General features: G+C 41.9%; 1 protein-coding gene across 4 annotated transcripts in view; it reads left to right on the forward strand.

Moving 5' to 3' along the window:
• Positions 1-15,544, forward strand: part of LOC144720234 (phosphatidylinositol 4-phosphate 3-kinase C2 domain-containing subunit alpha-like) — a 71,640-nt gene that overhangs the window by 7,263 nt on the left and 48,833 nt on the right. For 3 of the 4 annotated variants that reach the window (XM_078596787.1, XM_078596789.1, XM_078596788.1), the window contains exons 2-7: positions 999-1,457; positions 5,501-6,453; positions 7,736-7,888; positions 10,359-10,456; positions 12,070-12,224; positions 14,942-15,062. In XM_078596787.1, coding sequence (XP_078452913.1) covers positions 1,217-1,457; positions 5,501-6,453; positions 7,736-7,888; positions 10,359-10,456; positions 12,070-12,224; positions 14,942-15,062 — 1,721 coding nt within the window. In that variant the 5' untranslated portion in view covers positions 999-1,216. Of the gene's footprint in view, positions 1-998; positions 1,458-5,500; positions 6,454-7,735; positions 7,889-10,358; positions 10,457-12,069; positions 12,225-14,941; positions 15,063-15,544 lie in introns of those variants that run through there. The other variant, XM_078596791.1, reaches the window with a different exon arrangement.

Below are 15,544 nucleotides of genomic sequence, written 5' to 3' on the forward strand. Positions count from 1 at the left end.
TATAGAAGCTATTGCATATATGGCCGTTTTGTGAGTCAACTGCTGAGGGACTCTCCAAGCCATGAAGGTTGTCGGGGTTAATCGATCGCACTTCGCTATGCTGATAGAATCCTTCGTTAACCATTCAGATTAACCTGTCCCATTTATCTTCTTGGTTCTTTCGGTAAAGTCACGTAGAAGGGAAATAATAAAATAATAATAAAACATAATAAAATAATTCTCACGACGTTTCGGCCACAACGCAAGCAGCCGTCCTCAAGTGAAGAACAGGTCTGTCGGAAAGACAGCGTCTGAATGTTCTTCACCTGAGGACGGCTGCTTCCGTTGTGGCCGAAACGTCGTGAGAATTATTTTATGATGTTTTATTTTTATTATTTTATTATTTCCCTTCTACGTGACTTTACCGAAAGAACCAAGAAGATGAATCCCTGCAGTCACGAAAGCTTTAAATCGAAATTTAACTGTCCCATTTAATTTTATTTTTGTTATTTTATAGCTGAATTGATTGTGTGACATTTAACTTAACCCTCAAGTATTTGTTGTGTAATATATCACCATTCTGTACATTCTCATCTGCCCCTTCAAATTTATTTTCTCACAATGTCATATTTTCCTGTGGTTTATCAGTTCCTGGTTGCATAAAATGGAAATCGATAACATACATTGAACATCGGTGACAGCAGGAATGTTATCACTTAAAACAGGGTTCTCATCTCTAATCTAAATGATAAATATTTCCTAAAGACAAGGTCTGTAAAAATGCTTACTTGACACTTACATAATTCAAATATGTGAAAATGATGAGTCAACCATTGCCCCTTCTTCTCTGTGGGGTTGATAGAATAAATACCCCTTTGTTAAAAGTAAATAATTGGAATGATGACTGGTCCCCACAATAAGAATGTGGAATTACCACTGCACTGCCACATGCTCGTTTGAATGGTGAGATATTTCACTTTCAAGACGATGGTTGAGATGTGTTCATCTTTGTGTTACAGGATCTCCTCTGGATTTACAAAGCACCATAAGGACATGCAGTACCGTAGCAACGCTTAGCCGAGTCCCATCCCCCGCAAACTGAATGGGCAACGTTCTTCGCTTGAACACGTCCCGTTGAGCTGCGCACGTGACCAGAACCACGGGTAACCGTCCATGCGCCGCGAAGACGAGGACTTGACGGAGCGTGCGTGACACACGGGGCGGCGTGAAAGGAGCAATGGCACAGCTGGAGAGCGGAGGGATGATGCGGAGGGGACCGTCCTCGGCGAGGTCCGGCGCCCGTGTTCGCGCCTACTCGGCCGAGAGCGTGGGCATGGAGGAGGCGCTGCGCATGGAGGCTGATGCGCTGGCCAAGCTCCAGAAGAGCAAAGCAAAGGGTGCGGTGAGCCAGCACGGTGGCCAGGCGGAGGCGAAATCGGCGGGCAGCAGACGGGAAGCTCCGGCAAGCGGCGCTTCAGGTGGGGGGTGTGGAGCGTGGCGCGTTTGTTGGCGTTGTAAAATTGCGGTCTTCCCAAACGGGAATTTGGTTGGATGCTCGTTGTCATTGGTGGCGTTGAGCCGGCATGCCCTTGCTGGCGGGGCCAGTGTCTATAGAATGGCCACTGTTGACATTAGAGATTTTAGGCTGAATCGAAGCTCAACTGGGGTTTGCAGCTGCTACATTTTGATTATGAGTTGAGCGCTTTGACAACGGTACTACCCGGCTAGATTTAATCTATAAGTTAGTTAAAATATCATTGTTGGCTTGTCTGCTCTTTAAGAGAAGCTTTACGTGAAACAGTCGACTGTGTTAGTGTCTATGGTGAAGTCAGCATTGGGGTAGTGGACAGCTCCATTGGCATCCCCGAATGAGCATATACATTCTAGTTTTGAAGCTTTCGTGACTGCAAGGATTCATATTCTTAGGTTTTTTCAGTAAAGTCACGTAGGTAAAAAAGTTACAATTTTACTTTTATTAATTTAAATTTTTTACCTACGTGACTTTACCAAAAAAACCTAAGAATATGAGCATAGAAACTTCCACTTCACATGGTTGCAGCCTTTCATCCATAGGATGGGCAATGTTTATGTTGTAAGGCAGCGTTATTTACAGCAAAATCCCTCGAAATTGGAATAATTGGAGGGAGATCCTCCAGTTATGGTGGATGTCTGACAAACTGAGAATGTGAAATTGCGATGTTTTAATCACATATACATGCAATTAATAACTAGGATTAGCAACATCTTTCCAAGTTAAATGTGTAAACCATGACCTCAGCAGTACAGTATAATCCAAGTTGCTTACCATCAACTAAGAAGCAGAGACAGGCTGAGTGAGGCTCACTGGATATGGAGGACTAAAGAGATTTGCTGATGGCCTTGAAGAATGTATTTACTTAATTTGGGAAATAAATGTAAAATGAACGTGAATCTAAATAAGTGAGCAACGAGCAGAACATGCGGCATCCACTCCAGCAGGTTCGGAAAATTGTGTTAAACATAACCTTTAAATGATTAATGCACACTTGTGTATCATGTTCCACTAATTAATTTGTACTTAACCTGAATTTTTTTTTCGAATAGCTTTGTACTCTACATTATTGTTGTGGTTGTTTTAACTCTTTGGCTATGCATTCTTTGTCATTCTTAAGTATGCTTTATTTGACAAAGCTCTCGCAATACTGAACTGTTTGAATAGTTGGCAGACGAATTGAGCAGTATCTTTGCAAGCATCTCGGCTCCATATATGACCGACACTGCTGGGCTTTCATTTGGTAATTCTACCAAGCACAATTCTAGATACATTGATTATCGACATGGCGCGCTTGTCCACGTGGTCACGAGTGTCATCTCCTGGGGTTGGGAATAAAATGTTTTCGCCAATTTCTTCCGAAGTCAATTTACTCACAATTCCATCCAGATGGTTCTTTTTGCTACAGTCGGTCAATCAGGTTTCAAGAGAATATAGGGTTCAAGTCGTAATGAACGGGTAGCATTTACATCAGTGGCTGCTGGTTAAAGCTGCCAACAATCGATGCTGGATTACTGCAAAGTGCTGGGACAATTTGCTCATGGTTGTAAAACGTTCTAATAAGGGCAGGCTCTTCTGCTGGTGTAGGAGAAATATTTTGGGTGCTTGGGCTTCTTAACGTTCTGCCCTTTGACACAGAAGGACCCTGTCATCGAGTCCTATGAATCTGTGTATTATAATTGTCGTGTCCGATCAAGGATTCCAATATCTGGATCATTGCCGCTGCCTGAACTTTGATGTTTCCAGGCTTCGGCCATGCAAAATGTCATAAATGTGCATTTGGCTTTCGGACAGTTTCCGTGCTCTGAATATTGTGGAAACAAGTCTGTGTCATTTGATTCGGAGAGAATAGTACAAATTCTTTGTCCTGAATGCCAAACACCATAACAACACACTTCTTGCCATTGCATGAAGGAAATGCACGATAATTTGTATTTCTTAAAACATGTTAAAACATCATTTGTGTATTAAACACGTGATGGGATATGGTATGATGAAATGGTGATTGACTCATGCTACTCAGATTGGTCCGGTGCAAGTGCTTGTTGCCTGAAGATAATTTATGTAATACTCAGGATGTAAAATAAGACTGGTGTGACTTAATGGGGATTTATCATGACTAATATATCCTCTATGCTTGAATGTCATTGCTTGAGGTGGTCTCCATTTTCACCTTGATATCCATAACCCGTATAGGTTTTGCATTCATTTGGTCTGGGTTGCTTACACAGATTGGCTATGCCATGAAGCATGAACATGTATGCTTGCATGTTACGCAATATGTACATTTAAATAGCTGGACATTTTTATATTCACATCCCTGGCAGGAAATGACACAGGTTGTCTCTGTGCCAACATGTAAGATCCTATTGTGCAAATATTACAACCGGAGCATTGCACAATAGCCTACAAAGTGCTGGCGTCACCTTATATTTGTGCAATCACATTTGCGGAAGCTGCCGTTTTTAAACGTGATCTTATAAACATGCTGTTATAAAGGATGCCTAAGAAATGTTTGATGGTATGGAGTGGCAATGCTGAACATGTGGACCCTTGGAATTGCACTCTGACACATTCGGCTAATCATGATTAAGTTCATGGTGCGTACAGTATTTTCAATATGTAGTGTATTATTCCCAATGCGATACACGGGATGAAAGACAAAAACATTACATTTATAAATAATAGGAGTAATGCAAATTACACTTGGATTTATTACATTAGTATGTATGCATGTATGTTGAACTTCTTTTGCACCGTACGTAGCCAACCATGCTAATCGGAGGTGTGGGGGAAAGGCAACAAACTAAACAAAAAGCAGTTCTCAAGACATCAGTTTTTTAATCGAGATTTAAAAGTTCGTATCTCCAGTGGCTTCCTAATATCAGAAGGAAGGGATCATAGCTGTTTATTCTGTACTTGGTTTTATTTATCGCTGGTTTTTGCCGAAAATATTACGTATTATGAACAACACCGGTGATAGATCGACAACCAATATTGGAAAGAGTCATGAGAATGGCAATAATAACTAGCACTGCCCGGCCATGGTGGAGGGGTGGGAGGTGGGGCATGCGTAACCGAGAGCACCGCAGCAACCCGGCTCGGCACTGTTTTTTGCGGTTGACGTAATCACGGAAATGTGTGCAGTGACATCACTACCGCACACTTGTCCATCCGCGTGTCAGCCAGCCAGCCAGCCAGCCATCAAAACTTCAAAAAAATGTATTGTATAACAATTTTGAACTTGTAATGCGCACATCATTCGCCCACGCTCGAAGAGAGAAAACGACTTGGAGGGGCAAGTAACCACAGACAAGCGGAAAGGCAACCATGCAATGATCCGGTCAATTATCGAGGGTTAGCATGTGAGAGGAAACTGGAGAATAACAACTAAATGACGGAGCAGAAAAAGGGAGATATGGAGCAATAAAATAGGAATATGTCTGTGATGATAATTGGTTTTTTACCCTTCTATCTGGCAACAAAATTGACACCTTTTTTACAAGGAGTCATGTTTGCATAGACCACAATGCCAAAAGGCGTCATCTGGTCCAACCCATGTGAGACTAGGCTCTAAGGAAAGCTGTCTCAGGTGTGGACCAATCAACGTCAAGGACAGTGCATACATTATCAGAGTTATGTTTTTTGTTTGCATTATGACTGCAGGCATTGTGGTCTATGCAAACATGACTCCTTGTAAAAAAGGTGTCAGTTTTGTTGCCAGATAGAAGGGTAAAAAAACAATTAGCATATTTTTTTACTGGCAAATGAGGTTCCAATGATGTCTGTGATGGTTCGCATTGGTAAAGCATCGGAGAAGGCAATTGGAAGCATTCACCTGGCAGTAGGTTTAGCGCGGCTTATGATGATGCCAGATCGTGTACCCTGTGACATTTTTACAGTCACAGTTGAGGTTATGTGCAGTTTTACTCGGGTAGTTTAAGTCAGCTTTGCCAGGTTAACGGTAAAACGCGTGCGCATACTCTACAGGTCCTGCGCGGTCCCAGCTGGACAGCGACCTCATCTCATTCCCAGAGGGTGACTTGGAGCGCCGGCGGCAGCAGAAAGCAGCCGAGGCCAAGGACTTGGCTGACCTGGAACTGCTGCTGCTCGTTAATGGCACGGGCACCGGCACGAGCACCATCACCCCTGCTCAACCAGCGCCAGTCGTGTCCCTAGCACTGCCAACGGTTTCTGGCCGTGCTCCCTCCACCCCGCTGCCCTCCTTTTCACCCCTGTCTGCACCAAGCCACGCTGTGCTGCAAACTCAGATGCTGCCGCTGAGTCGGAGCTTGCCACAGAGCCAGACGCTCCCACCAAACCACCTCATGGGCGCTCTGCCGTTCGCCGCGGCACAGCAGCAAATTTCGTTGTGTCCATCCGGCTACAGTCAGCCCATGGCCGGCTTTGCCAAAGATTCCAACCTGTCCAGAAACCATACTGTGGCGGCTGTCTCGTACTCGTACCCACAGCTGCAAGCCGCTTTTCCACAGTGGGGCACCGCTGGGAGCCTCGCTGCTTTCCCAATGCACCGCCCGGTCGTGGGCTTCACGCCACCTGGAGCCGGCTACACGCATGCCGCTCACACGGCCGAGTGGGCCGAGGTCTACAACAAGATCGCCACCATCAAGAAGACGAGGCAGAGCGAGAGCCAGGGAAGCGGCCAGAAGTCCCCCTCGGACTTTGAAGCGTTGGACCTGAACCCCGTGTCGCTGAAGTCTCCGGAGACCCCGCGCTCTGGAGGCTGCGACTGGCTCGACCTGGATCCGATCGGCAAGCTGCCGCAGACGGTCGGGGAGTCGGCCAAGATGAATGGCGGAGTCAAGGACGTTCAGAGCCGGACCGGGGCCATCGCGGCGGGCGCTGCCGCCCCTGACAAGGACCCCTGGGATGCAGTTCTCCTGCAGCCGCAGAGCCAGGCCGGCAGCAAGAAAAGTGTCACGGTGGGTGGGTCGCTTTCTTGATTGGCGGCAGGTGCAGTTTTGTGTTCACGTCCGGGATGTTGTTAACATTTGATTAACTGAAAAGGAATGGTGGGGAGGTGAAGGAAAAAAAATGAATTTCAATTTCGTGTCTAGGTATGAAATTTGAAAGTATCCATGTACTTTGTATTTTTTTTTTCTTTGAATGGGGGGGGACCTTGGGAATGTGTTAATAACGAATGTGGTGGGGGGGGGGGGTTTAGTCATGCCTGTACACCGCTGCCAACAGCCCCTTACTTTCTTGTTGTTGTATACTTTTGGAAATTGTTAGTTGCGTGGATTTGTTATGTCTTGTTTTCTGGTGCTCCTGTAATTGCCGGGGGATTGTTCGCTGATGAGGCACGCAGTGATCTACCTTCACAGAAAACGTCAGTCTCTAACGTTGCCTTGTTAACAGCAGATACTGATGTTATAATTCTCTAGATATTTAGCTGCTGGGATTTGGGGACATGCCGTCAGCTGCTTGCAATTTCAACCGAATGATGAGAGTGAGAGCCTCTGTACTCTGCAGACCAATATCTTACTCTGATGAATGTTTACCATTCCTCGTGTAGACATTTTTTAAAATAGGTAATTCCCTTATTTATTTGACATCATTTTATTTGAATTCCTGCAGCAAAAATAAAACTGGATTTCACTAACGGTCACGAGGAAATGGATTATTGTAACTCACAAGAAACCACTTCCCACTGTAATCGATTGAAACAGGAAAATCATTGCCCTGCTGTTTGCTGAATCCCTTGCTGGGATTTCTTTGTGGAAGAAAATATTTTCTATTGCAGCAACCATTGTGTAGCATCCCATTTCTATAACGTTTCATTGTTGAGGGATAAAAATAACTTAAGGTATTAAAATATTTAAGCAGGCTTTATACTATGAACATTAACGATAATGAAAAAAAGACCAGTATCAATCATGCAATTGTTTGCATGTTTATGTGAAAGCAAGTTATCCCTGCCTTCACCTCCCCCTCTGCACCCACACTGACCAGTGTGGTGAAGAATGGTCAAATCGCCCTCACGACACATGGCACGGGGAAGTCCTCATCCCGAAGTGGATTGACACGAATAGCAGCACATGTGCATCGTTGTAAAAATCAAAACCGTTCACAATCCTCGCGTGTTAAGTTTCATTTAAACAAAGGTTGCGTCCTAGGCTGTGCCGAAGAGCTATGAGCGGTTCGAATGTTATCTGACAGAATGGGAACAAATTGCATGTCCATCTGCAAACGCTGAATTCACAGGAAGCAGATGGCAACTCCGATGGGAATCGGCTGAGCGGCCCCGTGGAGGGTCGCCCCATGAGCCCGGCAGCCTCAAGGCCACTTTCCAGGACACTGTCGGACGAGGCACCGTCGGAATCAGGATCTCGGGGAAAGAGTAACATCTCCAGCAAGGTACAGCCCCCACTAAACACCGCTGTGGTTTTTTTGAATGAAAACTCATTTCTTTAGAACTGCTTTTTGGATTTTAGTTTGTTGTCCTTCCCCCGAACCGACCATTAACACATACGTACACCTGACGATTTACCACCCCAGAGATTTGCTGAGTTGTCACGACTCACGGTGGCATTTCGATTGTCTTGCGTCGATTATTTTTGTCTTTTATTCGCCATCTCGTACGTTCCATCTCGTAAGTTCACCGAGTACGCCCAAGAATGGCAAAAGCGTACTATGTGCATTTCGTTCCCATGAATTGTAAATAGTTGCTATATGCACGTTGTTGTATGCATTCATCATGAGCAAAATAATGCGTATGAAAAACTGCATAATTTCAGTAATAAATCGGTGCATCGGTGCCTACGGGGTTTCCAGTTTTTTATATTTTATACTTTAGTGTAAACCAGACGCCTCCTACATTGATTCTCCTTGCAGTCATGTAAACCACAAGGTCAGCAGACCAGCTTTCATTTGTTATCGCTTCATTTTAATATCACACGCCTGCTGTCTGCACTGATAGCACTTCTGTGGAATGCATTACCCAGTACGGTAAAATTGTGTTTTTTGGAGCATTGTAAGCTTTCCCAATGATGTTTTTATATAGATATACACACACAGTATTGTCAGCAAGTTGCGTGGATTGCATCCATATACCAACATTTAGGATTGTTCATTATGTGCAGTGGATATTGAACAGCAAAGTGGTATTGAGTTAAATATTATTTTCGTCTAAACATGTATCAGCAGTTTGCTGACTTCTGGTGAAAAGAAAACATTAACCAGATGTTGTTATTGTCACTCAGTGACTTTGTTCGTACCAGATTGTCTTCACCGGACTTGTTAAAGTCCACATATTTTGCTCCAACACTAAAAAAAATACCAAGGCGTCAAAGTTCTCAGCTTTGAAAACATTAGCGCTATGAACAATGCTTTTCACGGCCGTAAGGGCGAGGGGTTACTCAGTAATGAATGGCACCGTAGACCCGGCAACTGCGTGCGTTCACGTGATGCAAGACATTTGCCAAGTAGACAGCATGACGTGTGACCTTGGGTTCTTCTAGCAAAACATTTTACATTTTAAAAGTTCTTTGTACAGAGCAGGAGTTTGGCCAAACTTCAGGCAACATGTTTGCAATTGGAATTAAGTTCTATGTGTAATATCTGAAACTGGGACATGGAAAGAAAACACACTTTTACCGTCACACATGATGACGTGGAAAAGTAGACGTTCTGCCTAAGTGCATTGCACTGCACATAACATAAGGCTACAAATATCTGTCACTCAAGTGACAACCATTCTTATTTAGTTTTGTTCTCATACAAAACAATAATATTCTTCATACTGTCCCATATGTACATAATATAACATCTCGATCAGACAGGTACTTTTTTGTTTTATGCCTGAAGTCTGTTGTTACGTATGAAATGTTACATCTCATGTGGCCCCAATTGGGCTCGTGGAATGGCAGATAAACTGGACATGAAGCCACTAAGTTGAGCTATCGTTTGTGGCAAGGTTGCCTCTGAAACATAGCGATATAGCTCCATGGGCCTTACCTGGTAAAATAAAAAATCTAATTAAATCGTTTTTTTTTCCTGGAAAATATACGTTTTTCTTACCGGTGCTTAATGCGACATTTCCTACCTATTTTCCAGTTTCCTTGGGTCTTTTCAGAGCAATTCATAAGTTACATTCTTTCAACAGTCTGAATTGCATAATTTACTCACAGTTACTGTTATTAGAATTTCATGCTGTCACATTCTGACAGTTTTAAAAAGTACAGCTGGGTTGCAGCTTGGGTTACCATACTGGATTTTTGTTTCTTCGTAGTGGAGATTGAAACGTTGAAAATGTTGGTTTGAATGGCTTTGCCGGTGTCATGTATACTTTGTAAATTGAGCCAGCATAATAATGGAAACATCTGAATACCGGACTATCATGTTTAAACATGTGTAAAATGTCTTTACTTTAATATCCATTTTTTATTGAAATTTTCTTCACTTTGGCTGTCTTCTCAGTAGTCTGATTATGCCTGTTTGAATTTCTTTCAGGGGAAATAGTCTTTATGGAATATCTGTCAGAAAGCCGTTCACAAGGAGCCTTTGTTTTGAGTGAATATTCAATTCGCAAAATTAGAATGAATAAAAATAATATTAAATGGCTGTGCAATAATTGTCCTTTCATTTCCAGACTGAGGCTAATTATATATATCATTTAAAATAATGCGTTCAACTCAATTTTTCCAGTGCAGTTCATTTACATGATATTACACTAATAAATATAAAAGTACTTGAGTAAAAAGTTATTTTTTTTTATGGCTAAAGAAATGGTTAAAATGACATGCCACTCACGTGTTATTCTAGTAACTGTGAATTTAATTGTTGACAATTTTTTTTTAATGACCCTGAGTGGTTCTGATGTGTTCAGTGTTCAAACCTAGGGGATGGTTCATCAGAAGATGCGCTGTTTAAATCGTCGGATCGCAAAAACGAAGAGGTGGCATCTTTCTGCGACATGATCACAAAGTAAGTTGGCTTCCCCTGATCTGGCAACCGGAGGACAGTGGCCTTAACATTGGCTGAGTAGCTCACGAGACAAAGCACTAAACTCGCAATACCTGAGATCCTGTGGTTGAATCTGCAGAACTCCACCATGCCCCCTCCACGGTTAAATTGGATTTTCAATTATGTTGAATTGATTGTCTCAGCCTGGTCACTAAAGTCTGCCCAAAAAAACAACCATATTATATTTTTTGTTCACTTAATTTGACTAAATTCCAGCACTGAGAATTTAGAAAAAGAATCTCGGTTTAAACTGCCCTGCCATGAACGTTTATTTATAACAGGGCACGTATCAATGTGCACTCCTTGGTGGTTGGATGAAAAGGGATACTCATAAGCAGTTTTGTGAGATCTACTTCTGCAGGATATTGTCTACACACAATGGGTTATGCATTTATTTTTGAGGTCTCAAAATAGAGGTGATGCTAATAGCACAATTTGAACACAATAGCGAAAAAATAAAACACTTTTGTCTTATTTGTAATCGTGCTAAAATAGTTAAATGTACTGTTTATGAATGTACTTACATGTGGTTTGATCTCGTGAATGCGTTTACTGGAAGAACGGATATAGACTACATTGGCAATCAAAAATGAAAGTGTGTTGATCACTCCATTTAGAACCTTACATTCATATTAAACTTCTTACGAGCAGTTGGTGAATCAATAGCTAATGAATGGCAAGCTTTCTCTACGTTATGCTATAGCTTTGGAATTACCGATGTTGAGATTGCAATGCAAATCAATATTTGCATTACCGATGTTAGCAAATCAGACCACCAAATTCTGTGCCTGCATTAATTAAACATCAGAGTACATATTTACAAAACTACACATGACTTACAATTTAAATATTGTAAATATAAAGAGACATTTGTAAGTTGCAAATGAACCCATCTACTTTTCGATTTAAAGCTTTCGTGACTGCAGGGATTCATCTTCTTGGTTCTTTCGGTAAAGTCACATAGAAGGAAGTAATAAAATAATAAAAATAAAACATAATAAAATAAAATAATTCTCACGACGTTTCGGCTACAACGCAAGCAGCCGTCTTCAGGTGAAGAATGAGACACTACCAAGCTAGGAGCTTATATATTAGCTTATATATAAGCTCCTAGCTTGGTATTTTATTTTATTATGTTTTATTTTTATTATTTTATTACTTCCCTTCTACGTGACTTTACCGAAAGAACCAAGAAGATGAACCCATCTACTATTCAATATATGGAGTGCTCACCAAAAACATTAAGGACTGTTATCTCTGCTTCCTCCTACCGATGATTTTCTTTGGCACTGGCAGTAGTGACAATTGTTTATCCAACCAAAAATGTGGGTTTGTTCTATGGTGAGGTACGTGTCTGTGAGTGAGAGTCTTTAAAATGTTTTGATGTCGTGAATGAGCTTCCGAAATATGCATCGGAGGAGGATGGGGAAAACAGTTGTCGTTGAGCAGACGTATTTCCATTGTCGGCGAAACTGGACTTTTTACGAGCAACAAGTTTGTGTAGGAGCGCATTAAAATAGCTGAACCTCAAGATGCGTGTGTTTTTGTCCTTTTTTTTTTCGCCCCCGCCACAGGCTTCGTGAAGAGCACCCCCACATGTCGTGCAGTAACCTCGGCTTCGTGCTGAGCCCTGTGCTACTCGAGAGAGACCTGAGCAAGGAGAACGTGAGCGTCAAGGTCACCATCGAGATGGAAGGCCTGCAGCAGCCAGTCACGTTCACCTGCGACGGTCAGGAGCCTTTGTCCTTCATTGCGTCTCTCTCTCTGCGCATTCTCTTTGTCCATAATAAAGGGGTTTTTTGTGGTCAGATTGCCTAAAATATAAATGTGTGGTTAAATTCGCCACCAAAATTAGTACATTGGATAATATTGGATAATAATTATTATGGAGAAGATTGTATGCGAAAGGCTAAGTGTTAAACTATTATCTGTGTTAAAGTGTGTAACTTGTGTCTCCATGTACAAGTTTCTACTTTTACAATCAACACAGTTTTATTACACTATTGGAGTCGTGATGACTGTCACATGGCTACAACAAAATACAATTGCTTGGTTGATGTAAGGTCTTCAATGTAGAAAAACAATCTTGTATGAGAAGGCATTGAGGTTAACCAACCTTTGATGTTTAAACGTTCATCGTTTATGACGGTGTGGACCGCGAGTGTCTGGCATTGCTCGCCAAGGAGCCTGAAGCTGAATTTGGCAAAGCGCAGTCTGGTAAATATTGCAGACTGCAATAATGGGTACAGGCCACATCCATAAAGCTGAAAGGGTCACCTGGAAGAAAGGAGAGATCTGGGAAGAAAGAAACCTTCTTTCAAAGCCCTGCCTTACCAAATCACGTTAAACCGACAAATCCTATTATCTGATGACCTTTTACCCGTTGCAACGACAATCCGTTTATATATCAGTCCTCTTACACTTCTTAAGTCCTGATTGTATTTGAGCAGGAAACGTTTTTGTTAAAACAAATGTCATCTGATAGGGAAGTCATGACATCGAACATTACAACTGGGTCCATTTTTACTCTGGGTTTGCCTGCAGCCACTTTATGTTCTTCTCAATGTCATTTTACATTTGGACATGCACGGTGAATTAACACGGTGGTCTTTCTGCGCGCACACAGCCTTCCAGTGCCATTAGCCTTGCCTAATATACAGTGCTCGTCTGCGGTGCTTGCAGACCCAGCTGAATGTGCTGGCTGCTGTTCAACTTAAAGTACCGTGTATCTTAAAGCCCACATTGACCTTCACAAGGCATATTCAATTGCTTCTCTCAGATAATATAATCAATAGACATCATCTTCGCTGTGTCCTGCAACAGTCTCCCATATCCATCCGTGAATTATTGTTCATATATTTAGTCGTAATTTTTAACTGGAATTGATTGATATGCTGACACTTGCCACCTTAGTCGTAATTTAGTGTAAATCTATAATACTATTTCAGGCTCGACATTATATGCAAGGCAGGGGCAACATTCCGTTTTAAATATAAATGTATTAACTTGTTTTTAAAATGCTTTCACATCCAAACTTCCCTTCTCCAGTTATAAGACGGAATAAAATTAGGCGTCATTGCCTTTGAAAATTTTCGTGTTTTAAGATACAAATTATTTTGTTTCGAAAACATTAGAACAAAATTAATGCTACTGTATATGTAAAAGTAAGTAAGGCATGTTTTAGTAGCCTGTGAGCTAAGAAGCTCATAAGTGGGGTTTCATCAATGTAAACCACACGCCGTTTCCGTGACAGACATAACACATCATAGAAAGAAAAATAAATAACTAAAACAAATTAATAAATCGTTTAAAAAACTAAGGAATAATATTGTTTCAAATATTTAAATGCATCTTTAAAAAGTTTTAGCCAATTAAGGAAACAAAAAGTGCAATATTAGACGTAAAAAGTGCCAGTGGTAAAACACCGTTTTCCAAGAAACACTAAATTAAAATCTCCAATAAAAAAAATATATAAATGTGCCATCAATCAACCACGACATTGCACTGAGCAAAACAAGCAATCAAGGTGACAGAATTGCCTTGTGGAAAATCTACAGTATCCTTCACATAAGTAGACCACATGTCAAGCTATCATCTGTCATGCACATTGGACAATGTTTTCTTGATTTTAATTCTTAAACAAGTATATTTTACTGGCCTACTTCTCAGACAACTCTCTTCTGGTCATACCCTGTTCTATCCAGATGAGAAAGTGGATAGAGACATTTCTCTGCCTTGAGGCCTTTTGCAAATGCGCAAGATTTGAACGGCAAATGAACGTCACGTCTTTCGTAGACAGCTTTGTTCTGCCCGATGTCAAAATATCCAACGTTTCGCTCTCCGTGCTGGGATCTCCTTCAGAAACTCAACTGAGCGTCTCGCTCTCTCCCTCGATTGCATAGCATGGCTGTGTTCCCCTGTTGCTGCTTCCTGTTTGTAACGTTGACTGGCTCGGCTCTGTGATTCGGGACAATTGAAAACCAACGAAGTATTAGTTTCGATTTAAAGCTTTCGTGACTGCAGGGATTCATCTTCTTGGTTCTTTCGGTAAAGTCACGTAGAATGGAAATAATAAAATAATAAAAATAAAACATAATAAAATACAATTCTCACGACGTTTCGGCCACAACGCAAGCAGCCGTCCTCAGGTGAAGAACAGGTCTGTCGAGAAGACAGAGTCAGGTGAAGAACAGGTCTGTCGAGAAGACAGAGTCAGACTGTCTTCTCGACAGACCTGTTCTTCACCTGAGGACGGCTGCTTGCGTTGAGGGCCGAAACGTCGTGAGAATTATTTTATCACGTTTTATTTTTATTATTTTATTATTTCCCTTCTACGCGACTTTACCGAAAGAACCAAGAAGATGACGTATTAGTAGTCTCTCCCGCTGCACGAACGTCAGTGGCGATGCTTCCTTATGGATGTTTTCTGCTCTGGGTGGTGGACAGTGAGCTCCCCGGTGGAGCTGATCGTCATTCAGGCACTGTGCTGCACCCACGACGACCTCGGCAAGGTGGTGACCAGCGACTACGTGCTCCGCGTGTGTGGCCGGGAGGAGGTGCTGCAGAGGTATGTTCAGAGAGCACTGGGTGCCTATCAGAGGGGCCCTCTAGATAACCCGAGTCAATAAGGTAGCTTTTTTTATTCAGAACCAGGGCCAAGGTCTTTCACGATTTCTCTGTTCTATTTTTGTCACCGGTCAGAAACCACTGAACTAAAAATAACATCTGCTCTCATCAATCAATATTAATACTGGGTTAGAGTCTCCATGGATTGAGCATCCATTTTCAAAGGGGACATGAGTGTCTGTAATTTTAAATATTAATAATAAAATCGAGTTTTTGCTCTCAGTTATATCCGCTTAAACATATGTGTTTACAATTGTTCATGTTCTACAATCTGATATTTTTTTAAATGATTATTTTCACACATGAACACATACTCCAGTTAAAATAAAGAATGAAAATATCCCCGGTATTTAATTGTTCATTGTTTCAAAGCATATACATATACAAACATCCAAAACCCCGCTCGGTGTATTTGTAAGCCTA

This window comes from Lampetra planeri, chromosome 8 (assembly GCF_965212315.1).
Source record: "Lampetra planeri chromosome 8, kcLamPlan1.2.h2, whole genome shotgun sequence".
NCBI classification, from domain to species: domain Eukaryota; kingdom Metazoa; phylum Chordata; class Hyperoartia; order Petromyzontiformes; family Petromyzontidae; genus Lampetra; species Lampetra planeri.